General features: G+C 41.4%; 2 protein-coding genes across 7 annotated transcripts in view; one reads left to right on the forward strand and one right to left on the reverse strand.

The window, feature by feature from the left end:
* myo1ea (myosin IEa) overlaps positions 1-1,636 on the forward strand; it is a 52,187-nt gene extending 50,551 nt beyond the window's left edge. The window contains exon 28 of one of the 2 annotated variants that reach the window (XM_041965660.1): positions 19-1,636. In XM_041965660.1, coding sequence (XP_041821594.1) covers positions 19-95 — 77 coding nt within the window. In that variant the 3' untranslated portion in view covers positions 96-1,636. The remainder of the gene's footprint in view (positions 1-18) is intronic. The other variant, XM_041965579.1, reaches the window with a different exon arrangement.
* A 3,650-nt stretch (positions 1,637-5,286) lies between these two features.
* The window catches only part of rnf111 (ring finger protein 111), a 28,964-nt gene continuing 10,640 nt past the window's right edge, over positions 5,287-23,610 (reverse strand). Inside the window, exons 5-16 of one of the 5 annotated variants that reach the window (XM_041937268.1) lie at positions 16,346-16,500; positions 14,409-14,603; positions 13,785-14,179; positions 12,953-13,202; positions 10,348-10,711; positions 10,116-10,241; positions 9,849-9,966; positions 8,910-8,990; positions 8,199-8,294; positions 7,831-7,917; positions 7,277-7,380; positions 5,287-5,904 (exon numbers count right to left, since the gene is read on the reverse strand). In XM_041937268.1, the coding sequence (XP_041793202.1) occupies positions 5,787-5,904; positions 7,277-7,380; positions 7,831-7,917; positions 8,199-8,294; positions 8,910-8,990; positions 9,849-9,966; positions 10,116-10,241; positions 10,348-10,711; positions 12,953-13,202; positions 13,785-14,179; positions 14,409-14,603; positions 16,346-16,500 (2,089 nt within the window). In that variant the 3' untranslated portion in view covers positions 5,287-5,786. Of the gene's footprint in view, positions 5,905-7,276; positions 7,381-7,830; positions 7,918-8,198; positions 8,295-8,909; positions 8,991-9,848; positions 9,967-10,115; positions 10,242-10,347; positions 10,712-12,952; positions 13,206-13,784; positions 14,180-14,408; positions 14,604-16,345; positions 16,501-23,610 lie in introns of all 5 variants that reach the window. The other 4 variants (XM_041937276.1, XM_041937257.1, XM_041937295.1 and 1 more) reach the window with 4 other exon arrangements.

Raw genomic sequence — 23,610 nt, forward strand, 5'->3', positions numbered from 1 at the left:
TTCATGTCTGTCGTTTAGATGCGTCCGGCTGGTGGACGGGACGACTGCGTGGAAAGCAGGGACTTTTCCCCAACAACTACGTCACCAAGATCTAGGAGCTGCCGGTTTCCAGCGCGAGGAGGAGAGCCTGCTGCGTCCCCGCGGACCCTCTCAGAGAACGGGATGGAGCTCACAGTCAAGAGAGAGAAACGCTGAGAGATCCTTCGAGGAGAGAAGCTCACACGTCCTCTGCTGCTGCCTTTGCAGTAAATGAATGTAACTCTCGGTTACACTACCAGACTAAAAGACCATCAGGCTTGAAATGAGGCTCTGCTTTAAAGACGAGAAGACTGTTTGACCCCGGGGGCTGTTTTCCTCCAGTCCCTTTGAGTACTGAACAAAATTATTTATTGTATTTATAGCTTTCTGTGTTCTCCTCACTGTCATTTACATCTTGCTGAGGATTTGAGCTCAAACAATTTGAAGCGTTGGAATGAAGTATGCTTAATCTGTGGGACCAGGCTGTGATTTTTATTCTCAACACGTCGTTTTTTTAGATGAAGGTTTGATTGCTGAATCAGAGGCGGTCATCTCAGCGCCACAACTGAAGCGACTGCTGCTTTACCAGAAATATTTATTTTGGTGCAAAAACTGCAGCTACTTCCAGGGAACGGAGTTTCAGTAAATCATCACACTGTGATTTTTAATGATTTTAAAATACCAAAGCAACGTCGATTTTGATAGGTCCACTCCACACATGCAGAAAGCACTCGGTCAAGTGGTGAATCACCTGGAAAACCACCGTCACCCTTATTTTGTTGTTGTTGTTTTTTTTGTTTTTCTATCACACCAGAATATTTTCCACACAGAGGTCACGTATACTGTAACCTGAGCATGCTGTCTGTGGTGTATTAGCACTTTATTGGTACAGGTACTACCTTGGACACAGACATCATCACTCGTTCATGCCACAGCCAGTAAGTCTATGAAGGACAGGTTGCCAAGATAGCAATAAGCCGAATTACTGAGGAGAATGATTTGTTTACATGAAATGATAAAACAGGCATTTTAGATCTGATTCTGTATATGTGTTCATATTTAGGAGTACGCCTGTTGTTGGAGATTTAAATTAATTGTTTTGCATTTTCTCGGAAGGATTCTGTAATTCTTTCTGCTTCTCTCAAAGGGCGGCTTCATTTCCACCTCAGCCACAGATAGATAAAGACGCTTCTCACGGACTCGGGTGAATGGATTTTTGTCTCGCCAAGTGCAAAAGTTGTTTTAGGTGAAAGAAATGTGTCGACGTTTTTCCGTGTCGCTGCAGAGAATTCCTTTTGCTTCTGCTCGACTGTCTCTGCACATCTTTTGCACTGCTGCTGTTGCATTACTTACACATTCCTAATCCTAATCTGTTTTCATTTCCTTTTTTTTTAAAATCAAATAACCACATTATGCTCTAGTCAGTGAAAACTGCGGGATTTCTGTCATAGATCTTCTACATCATCAAATATTGTTTGATCTGGGATGGTTGACACTATCCTTGTGCAATACAAAACAGCAGATTTTAATAAAGCATGTCATATTGTATATTTAACTGCTTTGTTTTGTTTTATTAGCAGAGAACCCATTAAACAAACAATGATCAATCTGATGTTTATGTTTGTTACCACATTCACATCAGGACTACAGGATGTTACAGTCAGAAGCTACGCCAACAGATGCATTTTGACCAAACCCCACTAAACAGCCGGTTATTTTTTGCTAAGATATTGAATAAATAGTTATTTAAGGTGATTATTTTTTCCACATTTAATTATTCCATTGAACTGTTCAAATATATCATTTCTGGTGAATGTAATTGTTTATTTCGAAGCAGCGCCAGACAGTTTCCCTACACGATTCGTCTATAAACCTTTTTCTAAGGGCTTTCTCTTCGCTGTCGGGAACAAACCTGGAGATCACTGACAGTGTTGAATGGGATTTTTATGATTTATGCATGTCTTCATCAGTTGGGGCTGAAAAGGTCAATATTTATCTAAAAAGATGTGGAAATTGAAATTGTGTAATTTAAACTGCATTTCAGGTCACTAAATTCTCAAACTGTGAGAAATGATACGTAGAAGGAGACGTCAGAGTGTTCAGTAGTCACAGCTTTGTTTATTTCCAATGAACACAATAGACCTTTCTCATGGTCAGCTCAGTAGGAAAAGCACAGGTGTGAATAATTGAATGAAGGCTTGAAAATCCATCATTAATGTTATTAGTAACACCCTCTTCCTAGCATGACAAGTGAGAACTGTGCTCTTAAAGAGGTCTATTCTAAGCGACAGTGCTTTGGATTATTAATCTTGGGTGAGTACCTGTAGAGAAACCTGCACGAGTTTCCTTCCTCCCTTTCCCACATTCTTAAAGAAGTGCCTTGAAAAGCGCTACATGATTCCCCGGCTGAGCTGACGTCATACAGAAGCATCAGCACAGAGTGTTCATTGGCTCTGATGGTTCACCTGCTGCAGTGCACGGCCTCCACTGGTGCATTATCTGTGGCGTGTGTGAATCCTGCGGCTGTGTAGTGAACCACAAGAGCATAAGTCAGATCTGAGGCTGTGCACCTTGTCTCTAAACTGATTAAAAAACGCAGACCTACAGTTCTTCAGCAGTCCCCTCTAGCCAGACCTGAAGTCTTTCAAGCTTTCAACTGAACATACAGAAGATTTTTGATTCCATTTCACTCGGTACATGAGTGTCTGCCTCCTGAACACCATTGAATTATTGCTGCTTGTTTCGTATCAGTTGCTGCTGGAAGAAACTTTACATTTGGTTTAGAATAAAACATAAAGAACACAATATGCTTGTGAGACTGATGGCAGCACATCATGGGCAGTTTGTATCATGGAGGTCATGAGCTCAGACTTTTCCCTTTATTGTCACATGACTTGATGCATGCAGCTCTTGTCTCTCTGCTCCTCTGTGCTCCACTGATAAATCCTCAGTGTTTATTTCCACCTCGTTGCTGCAGTAGGTCGGCCTACTGCACTTGATCTTGTGTATTAAACTGGAAGTTTCATTTGGGCTCCTATTCGAGCATCAGCCTGGACTGTGGAGCCACAACCTTTATTAAACACCAGAAAACGGATGTCTCATCTGGCCCAACTCTGATAAAGTCCTTCTATCCATGAGCCTCCAGGGTCCAGTGACTAGAATCGTCACAGATTAAATGAGAGATTTTAATAGTTTACTTATAGCAGAACTGTATTTTAGGCAATCACTCAGCTTTGTTGTAGCTACATATTGTGTTTCATTAAGAACAGGAGGTGACACTCTGTCGCTTCTCCTCTGTCCAATGATTCTCCCAGCGCATCTGCTGCAGGAGAGACGGTCTGTCCTAAATTAAATGCTTGTGATACATGTTCTTGTTATTCCTTGAAAATGAAGGATTAAGTTGATTTATTAATAAACATAAGCATTCCTATATCTGATTCATGATCCAGACTTTCTTCATACATAAATCTGCTACTGACTGGGTGTTTCATTTATTGACTAGAGGGAGAAACTGACATTACATTCAGTCATAAAAAACAACAGCTGTATTTTGCTGATTTGGTTGACATTTTGACTGATTACAGAAAAAAAGATTTTAATTTTGGAACGAATGCTGGGTTCAGTCAGGATATCAGAGGAAAACACATTTATGTTACAGTAGTCCAGCTTTTCCTCTAATATTTGCTTTTTTTCTGGTAAAATGGTGAATAATTTCACTTCTGCAAAGACTCAAATGATTGAAATAAAGTGTTCTTTGGTTGAGGTGGTCACAGCTGGCAGACGCAGGCAACCCATGACTGCAATGGTGTCCTTTTAAGTGGTCACAAACCAGAGAAGGTGGACACCACTGTTCTAAGGCGCGGATGCTGAAGACAATATCATTTTCAGAGTGCCGTAAAATACATATTACAACCTAAATACTTAGTAGCGACTTCATAAAAAGGCCATGGTGATAAAAACTTGCTGTATATATTTATTGCTTTTGTGCCAACTGCATTTATATATCAAATCTTGCTGCCAAATTTCCTTTGACTAAAATAAAAACAATATTTAAATTATACATATAACAATATGCAGTATTGCTAGAGAGAATATATCCTACAAAATAATGAATTGTTCTTCAACCAGAGTAACCCTTACATCCCTTATTGCATTTAATAGGAGCAGCATTTGATTGGACCGCGTCCACTACTGATCTGAAGCTCATCGTGTTTTAAAGATGAGACTCACATCGTTTCAATCTTCAGCTGATTCAGATTCATCGTCTCCTCCAGCGAACAGTGTTCTTGGTAACATTTCACAAAACAACACGAGCGTTTGATCAAGATTCACTCCAACACGGCATTTTTAAAAGAGGACGCAAAGGAAACGACTCGATCAAGAGTTATCCAAGTTTATTAATATTATTTTTTAAAACTAATATAAATCCCACAGAATATGATCCTGGTGCCTTTAAGTCAATGAATGCATGGATACCTGCTTTAAGTACTGCATTTCAACACTCCATTCAAAATATGTTTTTTTTCTTCCTTTTTTTTAAATATACATCAGAGTGGAAATACATGGCCTCAGTGCACTGTCATATTCACTACTACTCTCCTACCTTTTTCTCTCTTGTGCAAGTCTATGCGAGTGAGTTAGTCAACAGTATTAGTGTTTTTCTTTCTGCAGCAGCCAAAATGGACGCTGCTGCTCATCTACAGAGAGACAAAAGGGAGGGTGGATAAAATGGTTCCAAGTGTGAGAACAAACAGTAAATATTTATCCCAAATTGAGCTGTTTATTCCCCTCTGAACGCACGCACGCACGCACACACACAGGAAATTAAAGTCAACGCCACTGCCAGTATCAAATTGACAAAATGATCCCAGGTCGCAGGCTCGTGTGAAATTCCGACACACACGCAGACCTGAGATCATCTCACAGAGACCTTATTAACCACTGAAGGCCCGTCTGCAGGGAGCAGATCCCAGCAGTCGCTCAGGTTAGAAAGAACAGTCAAGAGAGGGACGTGACATTCTTCTTCTGGTTCTCTAAGATACATCAGATGATGGTGATAACGGTGTTTTAGTCAAATGAAGGTGCAGGAGGGAGGTGGAAATCGTAGCAAAGCATGTGCATATTCTGGGAGTGAGGTGAACATCAGAGTTTATTTCCACTCTAGAAATACTGGGTGTGCACTAATACAGCAGCTGATCTGTTAACATACTTCCCTAGATTAGGAATGTCTTGATTTACTTAAAAAACATCTTTCACTAACAATCCACATCTTCTAAACATAAACTAATCAATACAATGATTGGTAAAATGAATCCTGCAATGTTTTTTTTTTTTAACTGGAGGCTGACATTCTATTCTAGTAAAGCAAGGCATTATGTTTACAGAAATGCATCTTTACTAGAGCAGCTATCCTCACCTGCAACTTGTTAGGCCGTGTTAAGCCCACGTTAAATGTGCAAAGAAATGCATTGCAAGGAAACATGCAGAGAAACAAAAAAAAAAGAGACAATTGAGGAAACAATCAAAAGCTACATAAAAGCTTTATAAATACAATAAAATCTTAAACCCTTAATGGAGAATTCTAGCTGTTGTACTAATATGTGATAGCTGGCACTCTAGGCTCAATGCTTTTTTGTCAGATGTTTATTTTCTCGTGGTAGAGCTGCGCAGGTAATTCATGCCATCTTTGGTTGACTGCAGTACTGAAGAGAAAATTAACATGATCTCAAAATAAACTTTCAACAAAAGGGGGTGTTAGAAAAACAGCATCAACTCTCAGCAGACAGCTGCGCCTCAATGTCCACTCTGCAGATGGGGCACTTCTTATTGGTGAGGAGCCACTGATCCACACACAGCTGATGGAAGAGGTGCATACATGGCAGGCGTCTGGTGGGGAAACACAGAGGCAGAGGAGAGCCTTTAAGTCACATTAACTTGTTTTTATTGGCCTACAGAAATCAGATCAGTAGTGTGGTCCAGCTCTTCTGCTCTACTTGCTGCTCTCTTTTTGTTGTATCTGGCATGAAGATGTGCTGCCTGATTATCCCTGACTGTCTAAACAAAAGCCATGAACACACTAAAATCAGCAATAAGTTGATCCTACTAACATATATTGTCTGTGTTGGAATAGCCTGGTATGTCTTATTTCTCTGTGTCATAGATCGGCATTATTAGAAACACATCTGTGAGCTCTGTCATTACACTGGCTGACATGCTCCTTCATTATCATAAAGATGGACAGTGTGGTTTATTTTAATAAATCACACATATACTGTTCTGCTGCTGTAAATACTCACCAGTGCACCAAATCCACAGTCTCCTTCAAATACACTATTTGCTCATTTTTTTTAGCAACATTTGTTACCAACTGCAGTGTAAAAACAAATGGGCCACAGACAAGTGAGGGTAAACTGAAACTCATGAGAGCGAGTCTAACCCACAGGCTTTTCATGGGATTTGTGGTCAATAAAATATAGAATATCGCCAACTTCATCTTTTTAAAATGTCCAGAGAGCCCTCTGAGCTTTACTCAGCGCTGGCAAAGCTACTCTTTGCACTTTTAATCATTAAAAATAACAACACGAGTGAGGTGATACCACCTCACTTTCAAGCTAGCAAAGTTTAACGATTATGAAAACGTTCAATACCTCAAAAAACACCTACGATCACAAATGTGTGGAATAATCAGTTGACAGTTTAGAATGAAGGAATGATGAAGGATTTAGCGAAAAAGCAAAATTTACAAGCAAATTTGCATCTGTGTGTCACCAGAAAGTTCATTGAAGGTAACGTTCATTCATTCAGGGACAAGTCATATGATGTGTTATAGTTTGGAAATGACATGTTTATAGGTGAACGCTGTACATAACTCATCAAAAATCTACTCTTTTCCAACTTAAAAACAAACTAAAAAAAAGAAAAGACATTGAAAAAAATCAAAGCTGACACTCACCACTTCCTTTTATACCAACAGAGGGCAGAAAATCCTTGTCAACAAACCTGAGCGGGTGCCAAAAAGCAGCTCCATGAGGCCGGTAATTTTAAGGCACTCTGGGGTTTTCTGTTGATTACTATACCTCTGGGTTTAAAATAAATAAATAATAAGAAAAACAAATCTCAAGAGGCGGTGGCAAAATGAAACCGGCGCACCTGCCACCCCACATGTCTGTGTTGACACACTCACAGACACACCCCCGAAAGCATAATTGAACACACTCAAAACAGTGAGCAGCAAACACCCAGGAGGGGAGCCATTTACCTGACGTCCTCCCCCTCCTCCAGTATTGACAGACAGATGGTGCATTTTTCTTCTGTGTCTTCATCTGCCCCCTCGTCTTCGTCTTGCTTACCATGCAGCTTTCTCTGTTTGTGGGAAACATTCAGAAACATGACTTTTGATGTGCAGCGTCGCCAGTGAAGCTGCCTCAGCAGGCTCATTACATATGGTTCACAATCCTAGTAATCCGCTGCCTGTTGAACACATTTAACTGCTCAGCTAAAACACTGTGGTAACTTTACAAATACTACTTGTGTATAAAAATGTAATACTGCCAATAAAGAGGTAACTATGTGTAGAACAAACACTTGAACAGAAAACATTAAACTCTTTTGGGGACAGAGAGAATGGTCATTTTGTCATGAAAACAGAAAAAAAAAACTTTCTATCACTTGTCTCTATGCTAAACAAATCACAGTTATCCAAATCAAAGTTATTCTAGAGCCGAATTCCCTGGCCCCCAAGACTAATACTAACATCTACTGTACATGTGAGCAGAGACATGTTTCCAAATTGATTTGTTCATTATTTCTCACCGATTCTGGGGTTGCGTGCATATTTTTCCCAATAGATGCCCAAGCTTCAGGGGTTAACTGTTGGTCAATGTCTCTCTCCAACACCTTCTGTATTGGGTGGCAGGGTGTTAGATTGCTTATTTAGATACATTTGGAAACCTCTAAGGAAACTTTTCCCCAACAATGTCTTCACAGCTGCAATCTCACACACTACAGTTAAACCGCTAAATGTTGGCAAAACATCAGACGTTTGAAATGAGCACAAAAGACCACTGCGCACTCTGTCCCAGAATAAACTGTAACAGACATGCACAACTATATACAGTGTCTACACAATCCAATTAACAATATATACATGGATACACGCAAACACTCTCACAAAACCTCACCTTTTTGTACTTGTGTGGGTAAGTGCACCTCTCTATGGTTCCCTGAGAGGCTCCTCGGTTCACAGTTCCCAATCTTTCCTCTAAATGCAGCAGGTCCTGAATGAAAAGTAGAAACAAACCACTAAGCGAACGACAGACAGATGTACGTTTTGGCGCTGACAGCCCACCTGGATGGACGGTTTCTGTCTTTCTAACCGACTAAAGCTTGGCTTTTCATTCATAAATCCTCACCAATTTAGTGGTCGAAGCCTGTGACCTGGTGAGTTCTACTTGTTTTTGAAGAAGCCAATGCTCCCCAGAGCTCGGGGATCACACCCACCAACATTATGATTAATGGCTGATCTGCTCTGCCAACCGAGTTATGGCGATCTGGATTTTAACAGACGGTAAAATTGGCAAACTCCAAACACCGAGAAAGATCGAGAGATGCTGCTGAAGGCACTGGAAAAAGCCAATAACCTTAGGTCAAGACAACCTTTTTGTTTGTATGCACTTCTACTATAGCATTATATCCTGCTTTCTCCTTATCTCCCTGTGACAGCTGTGTGTATCATGTATTTTCAATACAAAAAAAACTTGATGTAACAGTATGAAAACAGTGATCAGTCATGTGGCAAGGAGTCATGTAGTTACAAAGTTAATATTGATGATGGCAGTGATGAATACATGGTAATAACACACAGTAAAAAAAAACAAAACAATGGTCCTCACCTCATAGGTTCTTCCAAAGCCAGGCATTCTAGATGAGATGTACCGAATGTGTGGGTAGGTCACTTCAGATATGCCAGTGTGCTGTGAGGGATGAAGAAACACACATTTCCTGAGAATAATCCTCTCATAAATGCACTTCATACTTTCTGGATCGAAGGGCTCCTGCAGATTCAGCAGATAATTCTCTGCAAAATCATCCTTACAAATAACCTCTTTCACATTATCACTTTGTTTTAACTTTACCCAGCGTAACTGCCATTTTGTCAAATTCTGACTCTTAATATTTTTTGTGTGAGCTGTAACTGCTGATTCTAAAATCAAAAGTTAACTTGAGTAGCACCCTGTTTCACAAAGACAATTTATTTCATAAACAAATTCGAGGGGCCTCTGAATTTGTTCACATGGCAAATATGTAGTGATGAAGGTCATACTTGGATACAAATTAAATCTAATGAACTCTGCTGACTGTTCATCAAAATTCAATTGCATATCATTTGGTTCTACTTCTCTACCCTCGAACTCTGAGCGGGCGTGCTGTGATGAACTGTGGACGTGGCGTGTTCCACACATTTGGAAAACAACAACCCGACTTTCTGCGCACTTGCATCAACGCTGCAGAGGAGAACTGACTGTAGAAGGCAACTAATGTTTGGATGTTTGAGGGTGACCAAGGAAAAAGCAATAACATCCAGAAACTGTCGACTATATTTGCTCAGGATCTTTCTCAAGGCTTGTGAATTCGTTGAGTGTGCACTTGAAATGCCTGATGAGCTACTATTAATTGCTAATGCATTATTCATGTGCTTCACCAAACCATCCTTGAAATAACTGATGTTCTAAATAAGGGGCCAACACCATTAATCTAAGCCAGACTTGGTATAAAAGTGATTCTTTTTCATTTATGCTAATGTATGCATGTGTGCTGAGGGTTTCTCTCACCATGAAGGGGATGGGGAAGTGGTGCAGTCTGGGGGGAGGGTGGTAGTGGGGCAGGTGGGAGTGCAGGTGCCCTGAAGGGTATGGTGCCATAGTCACTCCAGCCTCGATGCCAAGCTCCCTGTTGACGAGAACATAACAAGCGGTCAGTCAACTTCACATCAAAACGATCTCTAGTTGAGCTGAACATAAAACCAAAGAACTGCTGCGTGATCAGCTGACTTGTGTTAAATTAGGACAAAAAGCAGCCTCACTGCCTCTGTTACTGACCATGCGGTTCTCTGCTCGGGCTGGCGAGGGTGGGAAGACATAGTTTGTGGCACGTGGATGTGGTGTCCATGGCCGTAGTTAGGGTGCATTCTGTGGGGGTGTGGAGGTGGACGCTCATGTGCTCGTCTGCAGAGAAACGGAAAATGCAGGTTCACATCTGGAGTTTTATCTTTTACACTGACATGAATGCTCAGAACGAGGGCAAAAGTAGCTGGGTGATGGCGGTACTCACGTGGGGTGCTGCATCATCCTGCGCCTCTGGACCTCCATCCTCTGCAGCATCTCGTGTTGATGGAGCCTCTGAACCGAGGCCCCAAGTGCCGGTATATGGTGTGGCAGCGTCTGGTGGTCCGTAGGCAAGTGCTGGGCCAGTGGGGCACTTGAACTAGAGAGGTGGTGGGTAGACAGAGGAGGAGGAGGGGCAGGGGGCACGGCGTGGCCTGAAGGGTGGGATGGCAGTGGCGGATGAAACGTGACGGTGTGGGGAATAACATAATCGCCTTGTGGAGGGGGTTGAGGAGTAAGTTGGGGGTTCCCATGGGAATGAGGACAGGCGGAGGAGGGCTGATGATGCAGCGAGCGCGCTAGAGGGCCATCTGAGTTTGAGGGAAGAGAAAGGGAAAAAAATGCGTAAAACATCTTCAAACACCCGAGGCTAATACTGCAGATACTCCATAGTTCTGTTATTGTTAACAGATCCCATGCAAAGACCAAATCCAACAATGTGTGAGTCTGTCCATCAATATTTTTCGATTTTCCAGCCTCTCTGTGGTGCTCAGCTCAGCAATCCAGTACAACAATGTGGCTCAGTGTATTTTATAACTTTTGGATCCCAGTGCTTCATCTTTTTGTCTTTTTTTCCTCCTACAATAGTTTTTGGACAACTATGGTGCTCTGCTGCAGAGGATTACGCTATATCAGGCTTTGGCTAAACAGGTAACACTTGCTAATAGGATCAATTTGTATTTAATGCTGGTAATTTTGTGGGATTTGGTAATATAAAAATAGAATGGCACTCGACTTATTCTTTAAGGAAGTGACAAAAACATAGTTATTTTTCACCTCAGCATCAGTCAGAATGTGGGCGAAAGGGTTCTACGTTTGTACTTTGTGCCAGCAGACAAACATCTTGGCTTGTCATGTAACAGATGATGCCTCTGTAGCATTTTTGTTGTTGTTGACACAAACCTTGGCTTATTAATGTGACAGGTTTCCCGGCAGAGACAAAATGATCTGAGTTCAGTATCGTGAGTCATCCATTTAATAAATATTCATACATTTTTCAGGTTTTGTTCTTCTTGGTGCAGACTTCCTTGCTACTTATCTGAGCTGCAGTAAAGTGAGGAGGAGCGGCAGGAAAGGGAGGTGAGTGGAGGAACCAGCAGCAACTAACTCTCCTACTACATCCCCACCAGGGGAGCCGTGTGACACCGCTTCACTCTCCACACAGAGCTATTCTGAAGAAAATGAGCAATTAACTACTTCTGCCTGGTACAGTTCCCACAGCACTTGGCACATTAACCATCAGGCTCTGTTTAATTACTATTAGCATTAGGTTGTGTGTGCAGCTGTCTGCCAATTTTTGGAAGTATTATGGCACTGCTAATGGGAGAATTTTCCAAATGCAGCAGCAGACACCTGAAGTCTAACTGAAATTCTATTACATTTTGTTTTATCGAATACAGCAAGCTCTCTAAGTATCTTGTCCTGACTTCAGAATCAGACACCAAAAGGGAGAAATTTATATTTTTGGTTTCATGAGGTCACCTTTGCATTAATTCAAAGGGAGACTGTCCTGATATCATCTGCGTAGATACCTCACTTTGATACACCCAATCAAATCTTGCATAAACTACAAGCATCAGCGTTCTGTCAGATGGTCAAACTGAGCCAGACAGCAGCCTGCTACACAAGACTCTGAACAACAACCACATTAGCTTTCCTGCAAAAGTCTGTCTTACCCAACTTACAAACATGAACACAGGTCCTCTCCTGCACCGTAACTTTAACCAAGCATTAACCAAAGTAAAGCGTACAACTAATGTCAGCTTGCAGGGTAGACAAACAGGTAGCTGCTCGGCTGCAGCACAGTAAACAGCATGAAAACGCACCTACAAATGTCACTTCAGCACGGTTAGATGCTGGTGTGGTCCTTACTCTTCAATACCACCAACAACACACTATCTGCTCAAAATATGTATGCTACAGTGCCAGTTTGTTTATTTTGTCTCTTGTTCCCTACACTGCAACACTGCATTCTGACAGCCTGCAAGCTGCTGTCAATCAAACACCAACATAACCCTCCAGTCAGCTGAGACAAACAGCAGCATTTCTGATAATACCTCTCTCTGTTTCTTCCTTTTAAATGTGCCCTGTGGAGTTTTCTTGTAAGCAAAACATTTTTTTTACAAGTTTACATTCAGTGTTTCTCACAAAAACACATTTTGTGTATCCTTGAGTTGTAACAAACAGAATCTATTTTCTTCCTTATACAACATTTGCAGAGCTGATTTTGATGTTGATGTTTGATGTTAACTAGCTCGTAACCTTCTTCCTCTCTGCCATTACTGCCACTTGAAAGCATGCATGACTTGGTGCACGCACATGCGTCCCAATGGGCACGCACGAGAAGAAACAAAAAAGGGACCCACACATAAAACTTTGCTCCATGGTGTCACTGGTGGTCAAAAACTGCACACAAAAACTAACAATCCGTTTAAAAAACACACTGACATTATTTTTGACTACAAAAAGGGATGACTAAACGTGATTTGAAACACTCCGGAACCAGCAGTGAATGTCTGGTTTCCTGTACTGCATGAAGGCGTTGTACTCACAGGAGGGGTGCATGTAATGTCTGCAGGGCTGGGGTTGTGTTTGTGGCTGGGGCTGAGCCACCATGGAGGAGCTGAACGAGTCCACCACAGCTGGCTGGCTGGGCCCAGGGGTAGCCTGGGAAACGTAAGCAGGAGGCCGTGAGGTGGAGCCAGGACAGCACGGGTCAAAAGCCGACGTGCTGCCATGGAAACTAGCCCCGCTGTTTCCACCGCTCCGAACACCGCTGTTGCTCAGGTCCACTGGCAGAGTCTGCTATGGAAGGAAGGCGGAGATGTGACAGAGAAAGAAGGGGGACAAACTTCTCCTGTGGAATACTAAACGTCTTCCTTTGAGATCACTATCCCGGGGTTAAAATACAGTCACACACAAGTCATGCACAATTCGAGTCACATACCATGTCCGATGACATCTTTTCACTGTAGAATTTTTCTTTCTAAATGTGAAAAAATATATAGGATAAACCTTTCAGTATTTCCTTCCCTCAGTCTCTAGCTACATGTTGTTTAAAGATAGAGAGCTGGTCTTGAGTAGCGACAAGTGTTGGACCATGACCTTCACTAACTGAGGGGGAGGATGGTAGGACGATGCATAGTGAAGCTTAGAAAGTAGCTTAGTATGAAATCATGGTGAGACCATTTAAAGCACTTTAATACTTGATCTTCTCACCTCGTTCGTACAGTATTCATAACTGAGGTGAGACAGCTGCAGTTATCTCTTCATCTACTACTCATTACAGATTGAGAATTTTCAAAAAGATTTTGTGCTCTCCTTTCCATGCCTTAACTACTTCTGGGTGACAATTTTGTCACACTGAATGCAGCACGGTCATACCTGGTCATGGTAGTGGCCCGTGTTGCTGCTACCACTGTTGTTGCTGTTGCCGCTGACTCCAGCGCAGGGTGCGGGCAGAGCGCTGGGTCGCTCCACGGGGCAGCTCGGCTCTTGAAAGGGCAGGGTGCCCGGGGGCTGCGGTGCTGGGTGATGGACGTGGTGGATGAAGTGGTGAGCGTTGCTGTGGTTGTGGCCGTGGCCGTGGCCATGCTGAGAGCCGCCGCTCTGCTGAGAGGACGACGCCTGCAGGCAGCTTGAATGGGAGTGGCTCAGGGACAGGTGACCAGGGGAGGGCCCTCCACAGGGGGAGTGCTGCTGACAGCAGGATGGGAGTCTGGGCATGGCCGTGCCGGCGTTTTCTCCTGCTGTACCTGATAAAGCGGGTCTGCTGTCATCTGATGAGAGTGAGATACATGATTAGGAAAAGCATAGCATTTTAAATGGCAAAATTAAAAAAATAATAATAATAAAGGTGACCTATGGCATCATGTGACTACACAATAGAGACCATTTTAATTCATATCAGCGGCCGAAAGGAAGCAATCTTGTACAGAAGCTGCCTCGGAGCAAGAGAAATGAAATGGGACTACAGCAGCTGCCTTGCCGTGTCTTGTCTTGTCTTACCCTCTGTGGCCGTGCGAGTCGAGCCACTTGGCCTCTGTGTGTGCATACTTTCAGGTATTGAGCCTGGGCAGCTAGTGGAAGGGCCTGGGGCGTCATTGAGCTCTGAGGTAGAGGCATGATGGGAAGATGACGATGAGGACGACCTGACTGTTTGAGGGTGAATGCTGCCAGAGGTTGTTGGCACAACTGAGAGATCTGGTGAAGAAAAAAACAGTCAGGTTAAGATTTAGAAAAGAGGGTGGGTGGGCTGGGGTAATGACAACTGTAAAGTGTAAATATTTCATAGGAGAGGGGTCTGCAGATGAGGTCTGACTGTGTGTTGTTTCCCAAATCATCATAATATTAATGAAATTCTATTTATGCTACATTAGTTTATAATAATAATAATGACTAATAAAGCCTTGTGAATTTGATAATGACAATCTGTAGATGTCGGCCTTTCTGTTTGAAAAGGCATGATTTTCACAATTCATGTGACCACTCATTATCCAACAGGACACTTTTTCAAGAAAAAAAAGCGTCCTAGCCTGGACTGAAGCATGTGTGTACTCGTCTGCAGAGGCTAAGCAGCCGAGGAGATGAGCAGACCTTATTAGCATTCCGGTGTATGCACCCCGTCTGCTTTTCATATTCACAAATTAATTTCCCTTCTTTCTCCTAAGAAATGCAAACACTCTAATACTCAGTCCTCTGCCATTTTGCTATCTGTCATGGGTGTGGGCTGATAAAGAGGCTGGCATTGGACTCAAGTCACAAAAAGCCCTGAGGTTACAAAGCAGCCCCCCGTTACGAAAAATAAAGTACTGGTGTGCTGTGAAAAGAAATGCAAATAAATACATTACTTCATTCTTGTCACTGATTGGTTAATTGATGCATATTAGGGCTGCTATTTAAAGCATGGTAACAAGCCATTTTCATTTAATTAGTTGATTTAAACTACTTGGCACTTGCTAGGAAATATTATTTTTTGCTGACAGCTATCATTAACACATCTGTAAAGTCATATTCTATGATCGTTTAGTCTCTGGCAAATGTTTAGTAACTGAATACAATTCATTATTAATAACAGTAATAACAGTTGAGGTTAGGATCATTTTTAATGAAGGCTCTTTCCTCCTTGTGTCCTCCATAAAGCTTGTGTTTCAAGTCTGACTTAAGAAAAAAATTAGATTTGGCGTGTGGCTTCACTTGAAGCTCTGCAACTTCTTAAAATATGGATGATTGAGTCAGATATGCAGCAGAAGACTGAGCAAGATATTTTAGGATGAGATTAAGTTTCCCTTTACAACTATTGAAATGAGGGCATTTCATCTGAAGATTGCGTGTGTGTGTGTGTGTGTGTGTGTGTGTGTGTGTGTAAGAAGCTGTCCCCTTGTTTCAATCTAATCGTGTCACAGATTTTAAGAATTTTGAGAAAATCGGCAAAGGGAAATGCAAATGAATGCTTGCTTCCCTTGACTACCATTATGTGATTATTAAGAGTTGGTGCATTGACGTAAGCAGTAGGTGGCTTAAATCTCCAGCTGAAAAACCATTAAACCATTGCAGGAGAAAAGGGCACGACACGATGACATTATGAAAAGAGCGCCAGTCAGACCTAAAGGGTGAAAAGAAAATGTGGAAAACATGATGGAAATATGATATTTCTGTTTGTTTTATGAGTTAATGTGATGAAGGTTACATCAGAACTGTGTGGAGCAACGTGGAGACGCAATCTGCGGACACTTCTTCTTTACATAGTTTGTTGTTCCTCTTTTAATAGTTAAGTATTTGCTACATTAGACCTTATTCATTTAAGGTGTTTCCATCTCCAATTCAGCCCATTAACTCTCCCAAAAACCTCCTCAAATGAGTGCAAAAATGCTTTTGTGAATTTGAGGAGGGCAAGGAAAGAAATACCCTTAAAACAAGATCATAAACTTTTCAATATGTCTTACCATCTTCATCGACAGTAAGGTCCACCACCTCACCAGCATTCTGACGCAGTGGTTGGATGACGGTGGACAGTCTGTGACGTCCACGCGGCTCCTGGAGACGATTCTGGGAGCAACTATTAGCCCAAATCCTGCCAAGACCCCCTACTGAGCGTGACCTGTAAACATACACACACAATAAAAACTATTACAGCCAACTGCACAACAGGACCGCCTGTCTCACCAGGAATATTCTCACAGCTCAGTGAAGCATTTGCTTCACCACAGCCTGACTCTCGAGCTCATTTCCAGGGCAGCGGCTGCTTTGGCAAAAGACTGCTGGTGCCAAGGTACGCAAGCAAGCCACAGTGGACAGTTCTGACAAAAGCTTTTAGATGGACCTTGTGAGTACAGTATTTCATTTTCTAAGAACCGTTTTGAAATGTGATTGTGTGTCAGTTAATTATGTCATCTGTGACATTAACCTTTTGTGAAGAAAAAAAAAAAGCCAGATTCTGTAAACAACCTGAGAAATTGCCTCATTCAGCACTTGTATTCTCCATTAGGACATTTACAAAATTGTACGTAACTAAAATGGTGTCTGTGGTCTATAATCCTAACTGATGTTTCTGTTGTGTGAGTATAAAATCAGTAAGAGTTTGGGAGTTGCTGAAAAGCATGGAGTAGGTAGACCCAGTGCACACAATGGTAAGTTGACCCCAACTGTGTATGTGCATGTATGAGCATGTAAGCGCATTTACACACAACCCCATTTAAATGCCCTTGCACATTACCTAATATAACTAAAATAACCTCAAATAGTGAAATAAAATGACATTTAGACTGACTCATGCCTAACTTCAGCTATGTTTAATGAAAGCACCTGTGTGAAAGCAGTGTCAGAGAGTACAGACAGCTTGTCCTCTCAGGACAGCCATCATGGAGCTCTGCATCCACCACCACCCCACCACTTCCATCTAAATCTCAGCATTCTTTCCACCCACCTTCCTTTTTCCTATATATATGCTCTGCATCTCCCTTGCCCTGCCTCTGGCCCTCCTTTTTTTTCCTTCTTTTCTTCTTTTCAATTTTCTCTCTCAAAGGCTCCTGTCGCTCCACCCTTTGCTCTCTGAGACCAGAGTGAGAGCACAGGGAATAGTGGCATTACCCCCCACAGTGCCGTAAAGCCAGGTGATCACAGGGAGGAGGGATGAGCCTGAGGGACGAGAGACTAGAGACTGTATAGGAGTACCGTAAAGCTGGATACCATGGAGCTTTGTGGTCGGGGGATTTCACTGCTGTTCCTTGAGAGTGTTTACAAAATGCACACGAGCAGAGGGAAAAGGCTGCAGACTGAGTGCCAAAAGCACTGCCCTGTTTACCACAACTTCATCACAACTATGATGCTTTCAGTGTATCAAACTATATATTACAGACTAGCTCAGAGATTCTTACTGTTTTAATCACAGAAACATAAGAAATTATCAAGTAATTCAATAAATCCCTATAGGAACATTTTTTTCTCCCTGTGTTTGCATGGGTTAGCTTCACATCATGGACAGACAGGTCAAGTGAATTAATAATAATGTGTCTCTCTTTGTGATAGCTTTGTGAAAGACTAGCGACCTGCTCAGGTATTCCTCTGACCTTCACTCAATAGATACAGGTAACATAGCACTGTGTACAGGACAAAGAATGACTGGGAATTATGCCCAAGAAATCATAGAAAAAAATGCATCAATACTTTTTACAGATTTTTGTCCTTCTTTTATAATGCTAATTTATTCGCAAAACTCACACAAATTCTTGAGTAAAGTTGTATTTAAAAAATATTTCATATACTCCAATAACTGGAATTATGGAACAACATTTGGTGTCTTAGTTTTTTGATGATCAATGTTTGTGCAGGAGTTCAAAGACTCCAATTTAATATTGTATAAAAAAGTGCAACAGCATAAATAAGTCTGATGTTCTGGACTGATTTAACTGTTGATCTACTGTCGTTCCTCATTATGCAGAAGGCTAAATGGTGAAAAAGTTTGGCTTTGATTACATTCCTCAGATGCGTCTGAACGCAGGAAATTCCTTCCTCTTTGCTGTTTGTGATAAGGGGGATTCCCATTAGCTCATACTGTCTGCATCCAATTCAATTTCCTGTGAGACATGCTGCACAATGCAAGTGGAATAATAGAGGAAGCTTATTAACTTTCATACTTCACAAATCGGTAAAGTAATCTTGTGCCCGTATGGATTCACACATATACACACACTTATGACTAACCACAAAACACACAACAACGGGGGGTTTGGGGGCATGGAGGTTGTGTTGGGATCTAACTGGCCAGGCTCCTCAGCTCTGGGTGGATCCCAGGGAGCAGAACTCGCCACAAGGGAGAGGTTCCTAATGAAGTAGACCTGGGATTATTTTGTAAATATCTGTTTACCACATGACCCCCAGAGGGTGGGGGGTTGGGGGAGAAGCCAAAAGGAAAACAGTGCATTGTAAACATGAACACTATGGGAATGGGTGTCTTGGCAAAGCTGAGGTTGTGCCAAGCAACATGATGTGAGCTACATGCCCCAGGGATCAAAGGAGGGCTGAGAACTGAGGGCTGAGCACTGCAGTAATATACTGTCGAGTCAACTGCTGGTTAGGGGGAATGACATCATACTCGGCAGGAACAGCACCGTGAAAGGGTGGTAAACAATTTGAGGCATAAAGCTTTGCACTGATGAAAGTATCCAGTTTGTATTCACAATTCAGGAGACGATGAGGTCACTTTCTAACCCTCAGCAATGAGTACAGAAGTGGCTGACATGATGACTTATCATTAGAAGTTACAGAACGACATGCAAGCCCTTAATGTTGAGACAGTACATTTTTCTTGTCAGTGTCCTCATGAATCCTTATCGGTGTAAAAACAGAAAAACACAAAAAGAAACCTTTATCATGCCACCAAGCTTTCTTTCATGAACAATTCTAAAACTCTTGCACATATTTAACTTGACTTAACGACATGTGTCAATAGCCCATAAATAGCTGTTCCCATGTTAATGCAAGAAGATGTGCTGTAGTCACAGAAAGTCTAGTGACATTCAAAATGTTTTTTGACCCAACCAACATGTATGTCCTGAGCTGATAAACGGAATCAGGGCACGGACTGATGAAGAACTTCTTTTAATTGGTGCATATCAGCTACATAATCCTTGTTTGTTGTAACTCACTGTGCTCTGGGTAAACCTGCTACAAAACACACAGTGCAGTGTTAAAACACTGAAATCTTCTCCTGATGTGCCGCTTTGCACAATCACAGTACGTCTACTAAAAGTGCTTGTTTTTGCCACTGACAGGCTCAGACTGTTATTCTCAATGTCAATTTTATAGAAAGGATCCCTACAGAGACAGACCTTCTGTTAAAGAGTAAGATCCTTTTTGTTTAACCAGAAACAGCTGATATATTGTTCTCACCAAAGCCGCCAGACTCCATTAACAGAAACAGTAATTTTATCATCGTACAACAAACTTCATTCAAACTCGCCAGAAACAATAAAAAACTCAACAAAACTTTCTTGGTTTGTCTTTCCATTCTATTAACAATCACCTCCAACTCTGGTTTGGTAGAAATAAACCCTTCCAGAGTTGGATGTTAAAATCTTGGGAGAGGAGCGAGAGACATCAGAGATGCAGAGGGCAAAACAGCGAGTAGAGCCAGAATATTTTCACATCTAACTCAGGAATTATTCTCACCTGAAAATATGACCGGAGAGATTTACATATGGCGGACATGAACAGATTTTGCTGGTAAAATGGCAATTACCGGATAGTGGAAACCCTGCTGTGCATTATGAACATTTCACATTATCCTTTAATTTGAATGTGTACATTAACAAAATAATAAGTTTAACTGACTAGTATTTTTGGTGCAGAATAGCAAGTGTGGCAACATTTAAATCGACTAGTCAACTAATCGTGAACATCCCTGGTTAAAAAGGTGATATTATGTGTTTGGGTTTTTCTCTTTCCTTGAGTGTGTTATACAGCTTTTTGGTGCATGTAAAACATCTGCAAAGTGACAAAGCACAAAGTCAATGCCAAACAGAGCTATTCTCTCCCACAAAAAACTGCTCCTGAACTGTCTGAAACACCATGTTGTAGTCTGGCCTTTTCTTCCATTACCTCCCCTTCCATTGACCATAACTTTAGAGTTCATACAATAATTATGACAAAATCTCACAAAACGTCTCATAGGATAAAATGACAAAGTGAAGACATTTTATGTCCAAAAGGTCAAAGATCATCTTCACTCTAACATCACAATGTTCCACAAAAACACCTTTCTGACTGTTATTCAACGTCATCACTCAGGAACAGAAGGCATATTGTGAACACATTTCACATTTGGTCAGATACTGAATTGGTGACACTAATCTTGTGTGTCCACCTTGAAACTGTGTTGATTTTATAGATCTTTCGTGCTGCCGGGTTGAAGATGTGTGTGAAACATCCACATCCATATCTGAAGCATTGTAGTTCACCACAGGCTCACTGGTTCTGCTGATATTGAGCTTCAGGTGATTGTTGTTGCACCAAGTGATGAAGCTCTCTGTCAGTCCTCTGTGCTCCTCTGAGTGAAGACAACATGTTTCTCACTGGAAGTTATTCACTGGAATAGTAATGTAATATCTTCTAATCTTATACTACATGTCTTTGCTTGTTTTTGTCATGTATGACTTTGCCTTTTTTCTTTTTCTTTTGAAGCACATTTAGTCTTACGCCTATCATAAGAAATGTGCAATATAAATAACCTTGACTTGACTAAATGTGACTTAATTAAGTGATATAACTGAGTTAACACACCACTACACAACCAAGAAAAAAAAAAACAGGGCCATGATATATTATGTGTGTGTGTGTTTGCTTGCTTGTCGAGCACATGCATTGTGTCTATATTGACATAAACTACACACAAACGTTCATTCACAAATTGGACTGCTGGCGGTCTAAACAAAGCTTTCATTGCTCATTCTGTTGGTCTACGGTTCCTCGCCCTCCCGCTCTCCTGTACCCATCCCCCCTTCAGGGAGGCTCATCCCTGCATTCTCTAGCGAGCCAGGACATCTTTTCAAGTCAGGAAAACAAGGCACAGCATTCCAAGCTTGGTGCAACCACTTCTGTGGAGTATTTTCAGATATTACTGACACATCAATATAAAGTAGGGAAAAAGGACAGATACTGTGTTGAAAAGGATGGTAAAGGCAAACAGATAGAGGTTAACGCAGAGGCGGCACAAACGCCTGTATGAGGAATCAGGAGAGTATTGAGACAGGAAGTCATATTAAGAGAATGGGGAAATAAGATTATCAGAGGGTTGAGGAAATTTACACTGTAAATATTCTGCAGATCTCTCAGAGCACAACAGTATATTCAAACTCTTAGATGGTCCACTCGTTAATCCCTTGCATATTCTTTTAAGACCTTATCAACAACTCTCTTCAACAAAGTATTTTAAAAAGGCCAGTTAGGAATAAGCAGTATATACGTTGATAAGGTAGTAAGTTTGTTCTTAAATAGAATGGATTTTAATGGTCACATCACAAAGTCTAAAGGAATTGTTCACAACCATTCACACAACGTGGTGGGAGTCACTCGCAGGTGGCCATTCGTGAACATTAGCTCTGTGCTGATCCTGTGGTCAGAGATGTCCCAGTGAGCAGGTAGCTTGGACAGAGATTCTTAAGCTTCTCTGTACCGCTGATTTATCTGTGTGTGCACCAGTGTCATTACTGGTGGAAAAAGCCTGACTACAATTTGATGTAACGTTTCCTCAAAAAGATAAGCTAACTCCTGCTTGTTTCCAGCCTCTATAAACTCATTTAAAACCAAGGCTGGGAGGTGTGAAAAACACATGAAAACACTGTGGTATGTCTTGGAAAATGTTTAGCAAGAATTCAAAGCATACCTGATTTCTTGTAAATAGGCCAGATCATGTAAAACACTTCTATGGTTATTTTACCTGAACAAAATAAATATCAAAAGTGTTTCACTTCCTGTGGCGCTCACGGTTAGTTTAAATTTTCAAGTAATGTAACTACTATTACTACAAACTAAATAGGCTGAGTGGTGACCAAAATCTCCAACCGATATAGGTTGTTTTATATCCTGTTAACAATACGAATCACGGAATAGCACACTTTCTGTGAATTCAAAGTAATAAAATAGTTTATATAAAATGATCAGTAGCCCCTCTTCTAAGTGCGAGATCCTTGTTTTGTCTTGGCTGGCATACGCAACTGGAAACAGCACAAAGACAATATATTTAATGGTTTACTCATCAACTATCTGCTTATTCTGAATTTGATACAGCGACATGTTTCAAACAAGTTGGGACAGGAGCAACAAAAGACTGGGAAAGTTGTGGAATGCTCCACAGGCAAGCAGGTTAAATGGTAACAGGTGATCGTTTCAATGATTGGCAGGGCTGAGCAGTAATGCATTCAAAGTAACGCACACACAACAAGTTTCATGTTCTTTCTTTAAAAACTGTACTTTTACTCTTTACTCAAGTATATTTTTAAGCCAGTAATCTACTTTCAACTTTGTTACATTTGCAATTACTTTGCACTGCCCCCACACTCTAAAAAACATTAAAATGGAGAATAACTTGTACCCTGAATAACTTATTAACCAGGTACTTTTTTACTTTTACCTGAGTGGGTTTCTGAAATGGCAACTTGCACGTTTACTTGAGTCATCTTTTATGGGGGTAATTGTACTTACTTACTTACTTGAGTAGAGATTTTCAGTTATCTAAAGGGGCATCCCGGAAAGGCTCAGTCATTCACAAGCAAGGACAGAGCGAGCTTCACCACTTCGCGAAACACGGGATTGTATGAAGGATACTACTACATGGGCTCAGGAACACTAGATAAATTTGTTACTGGTAAACGCAGTCCATTTGCAAATGACTGCGTTCTGTTTCTATTTAGGTTTTCTCAGCATCCAACTTTTCTAGAATAAGGGTTGTACATTCTCTAAGTTGTAAAGTATAGCTGAACACCATATTTTGGTATCAAAGTCTCACACAAAGGCAGTTTCCTTCTTCATAGAGGCCTGTTTCTATGACCATTTTGAATTATTTAAAGTAAAAATATATCACTTAAGACATTTCGACCTCTCGTGCAGCATCATCCACGTCTCCACTGTCTGTCCACAGGCAGTTTATTTCAAACTGGCCAAAACAATGAAATCTTATTAGACTAAGTGGGTTGGACTTGGCTCAAATACTAAA

This window comes from Chelmon rostratus, chromosome 1 (genome assembly GCF_017976325.1).
Source record: "Chelmon rostratus isolate fCheRos1 chromosome 1, fCheRos1.pri, whole genome shotgun sequence".
NCBI classification, from domain to species: Eukaryota; Metazoa; Chordata; class Actinopteri; order Chaetodontiformes; family Chaetodontidae; genus Chelmon; species Chelmon rostratus.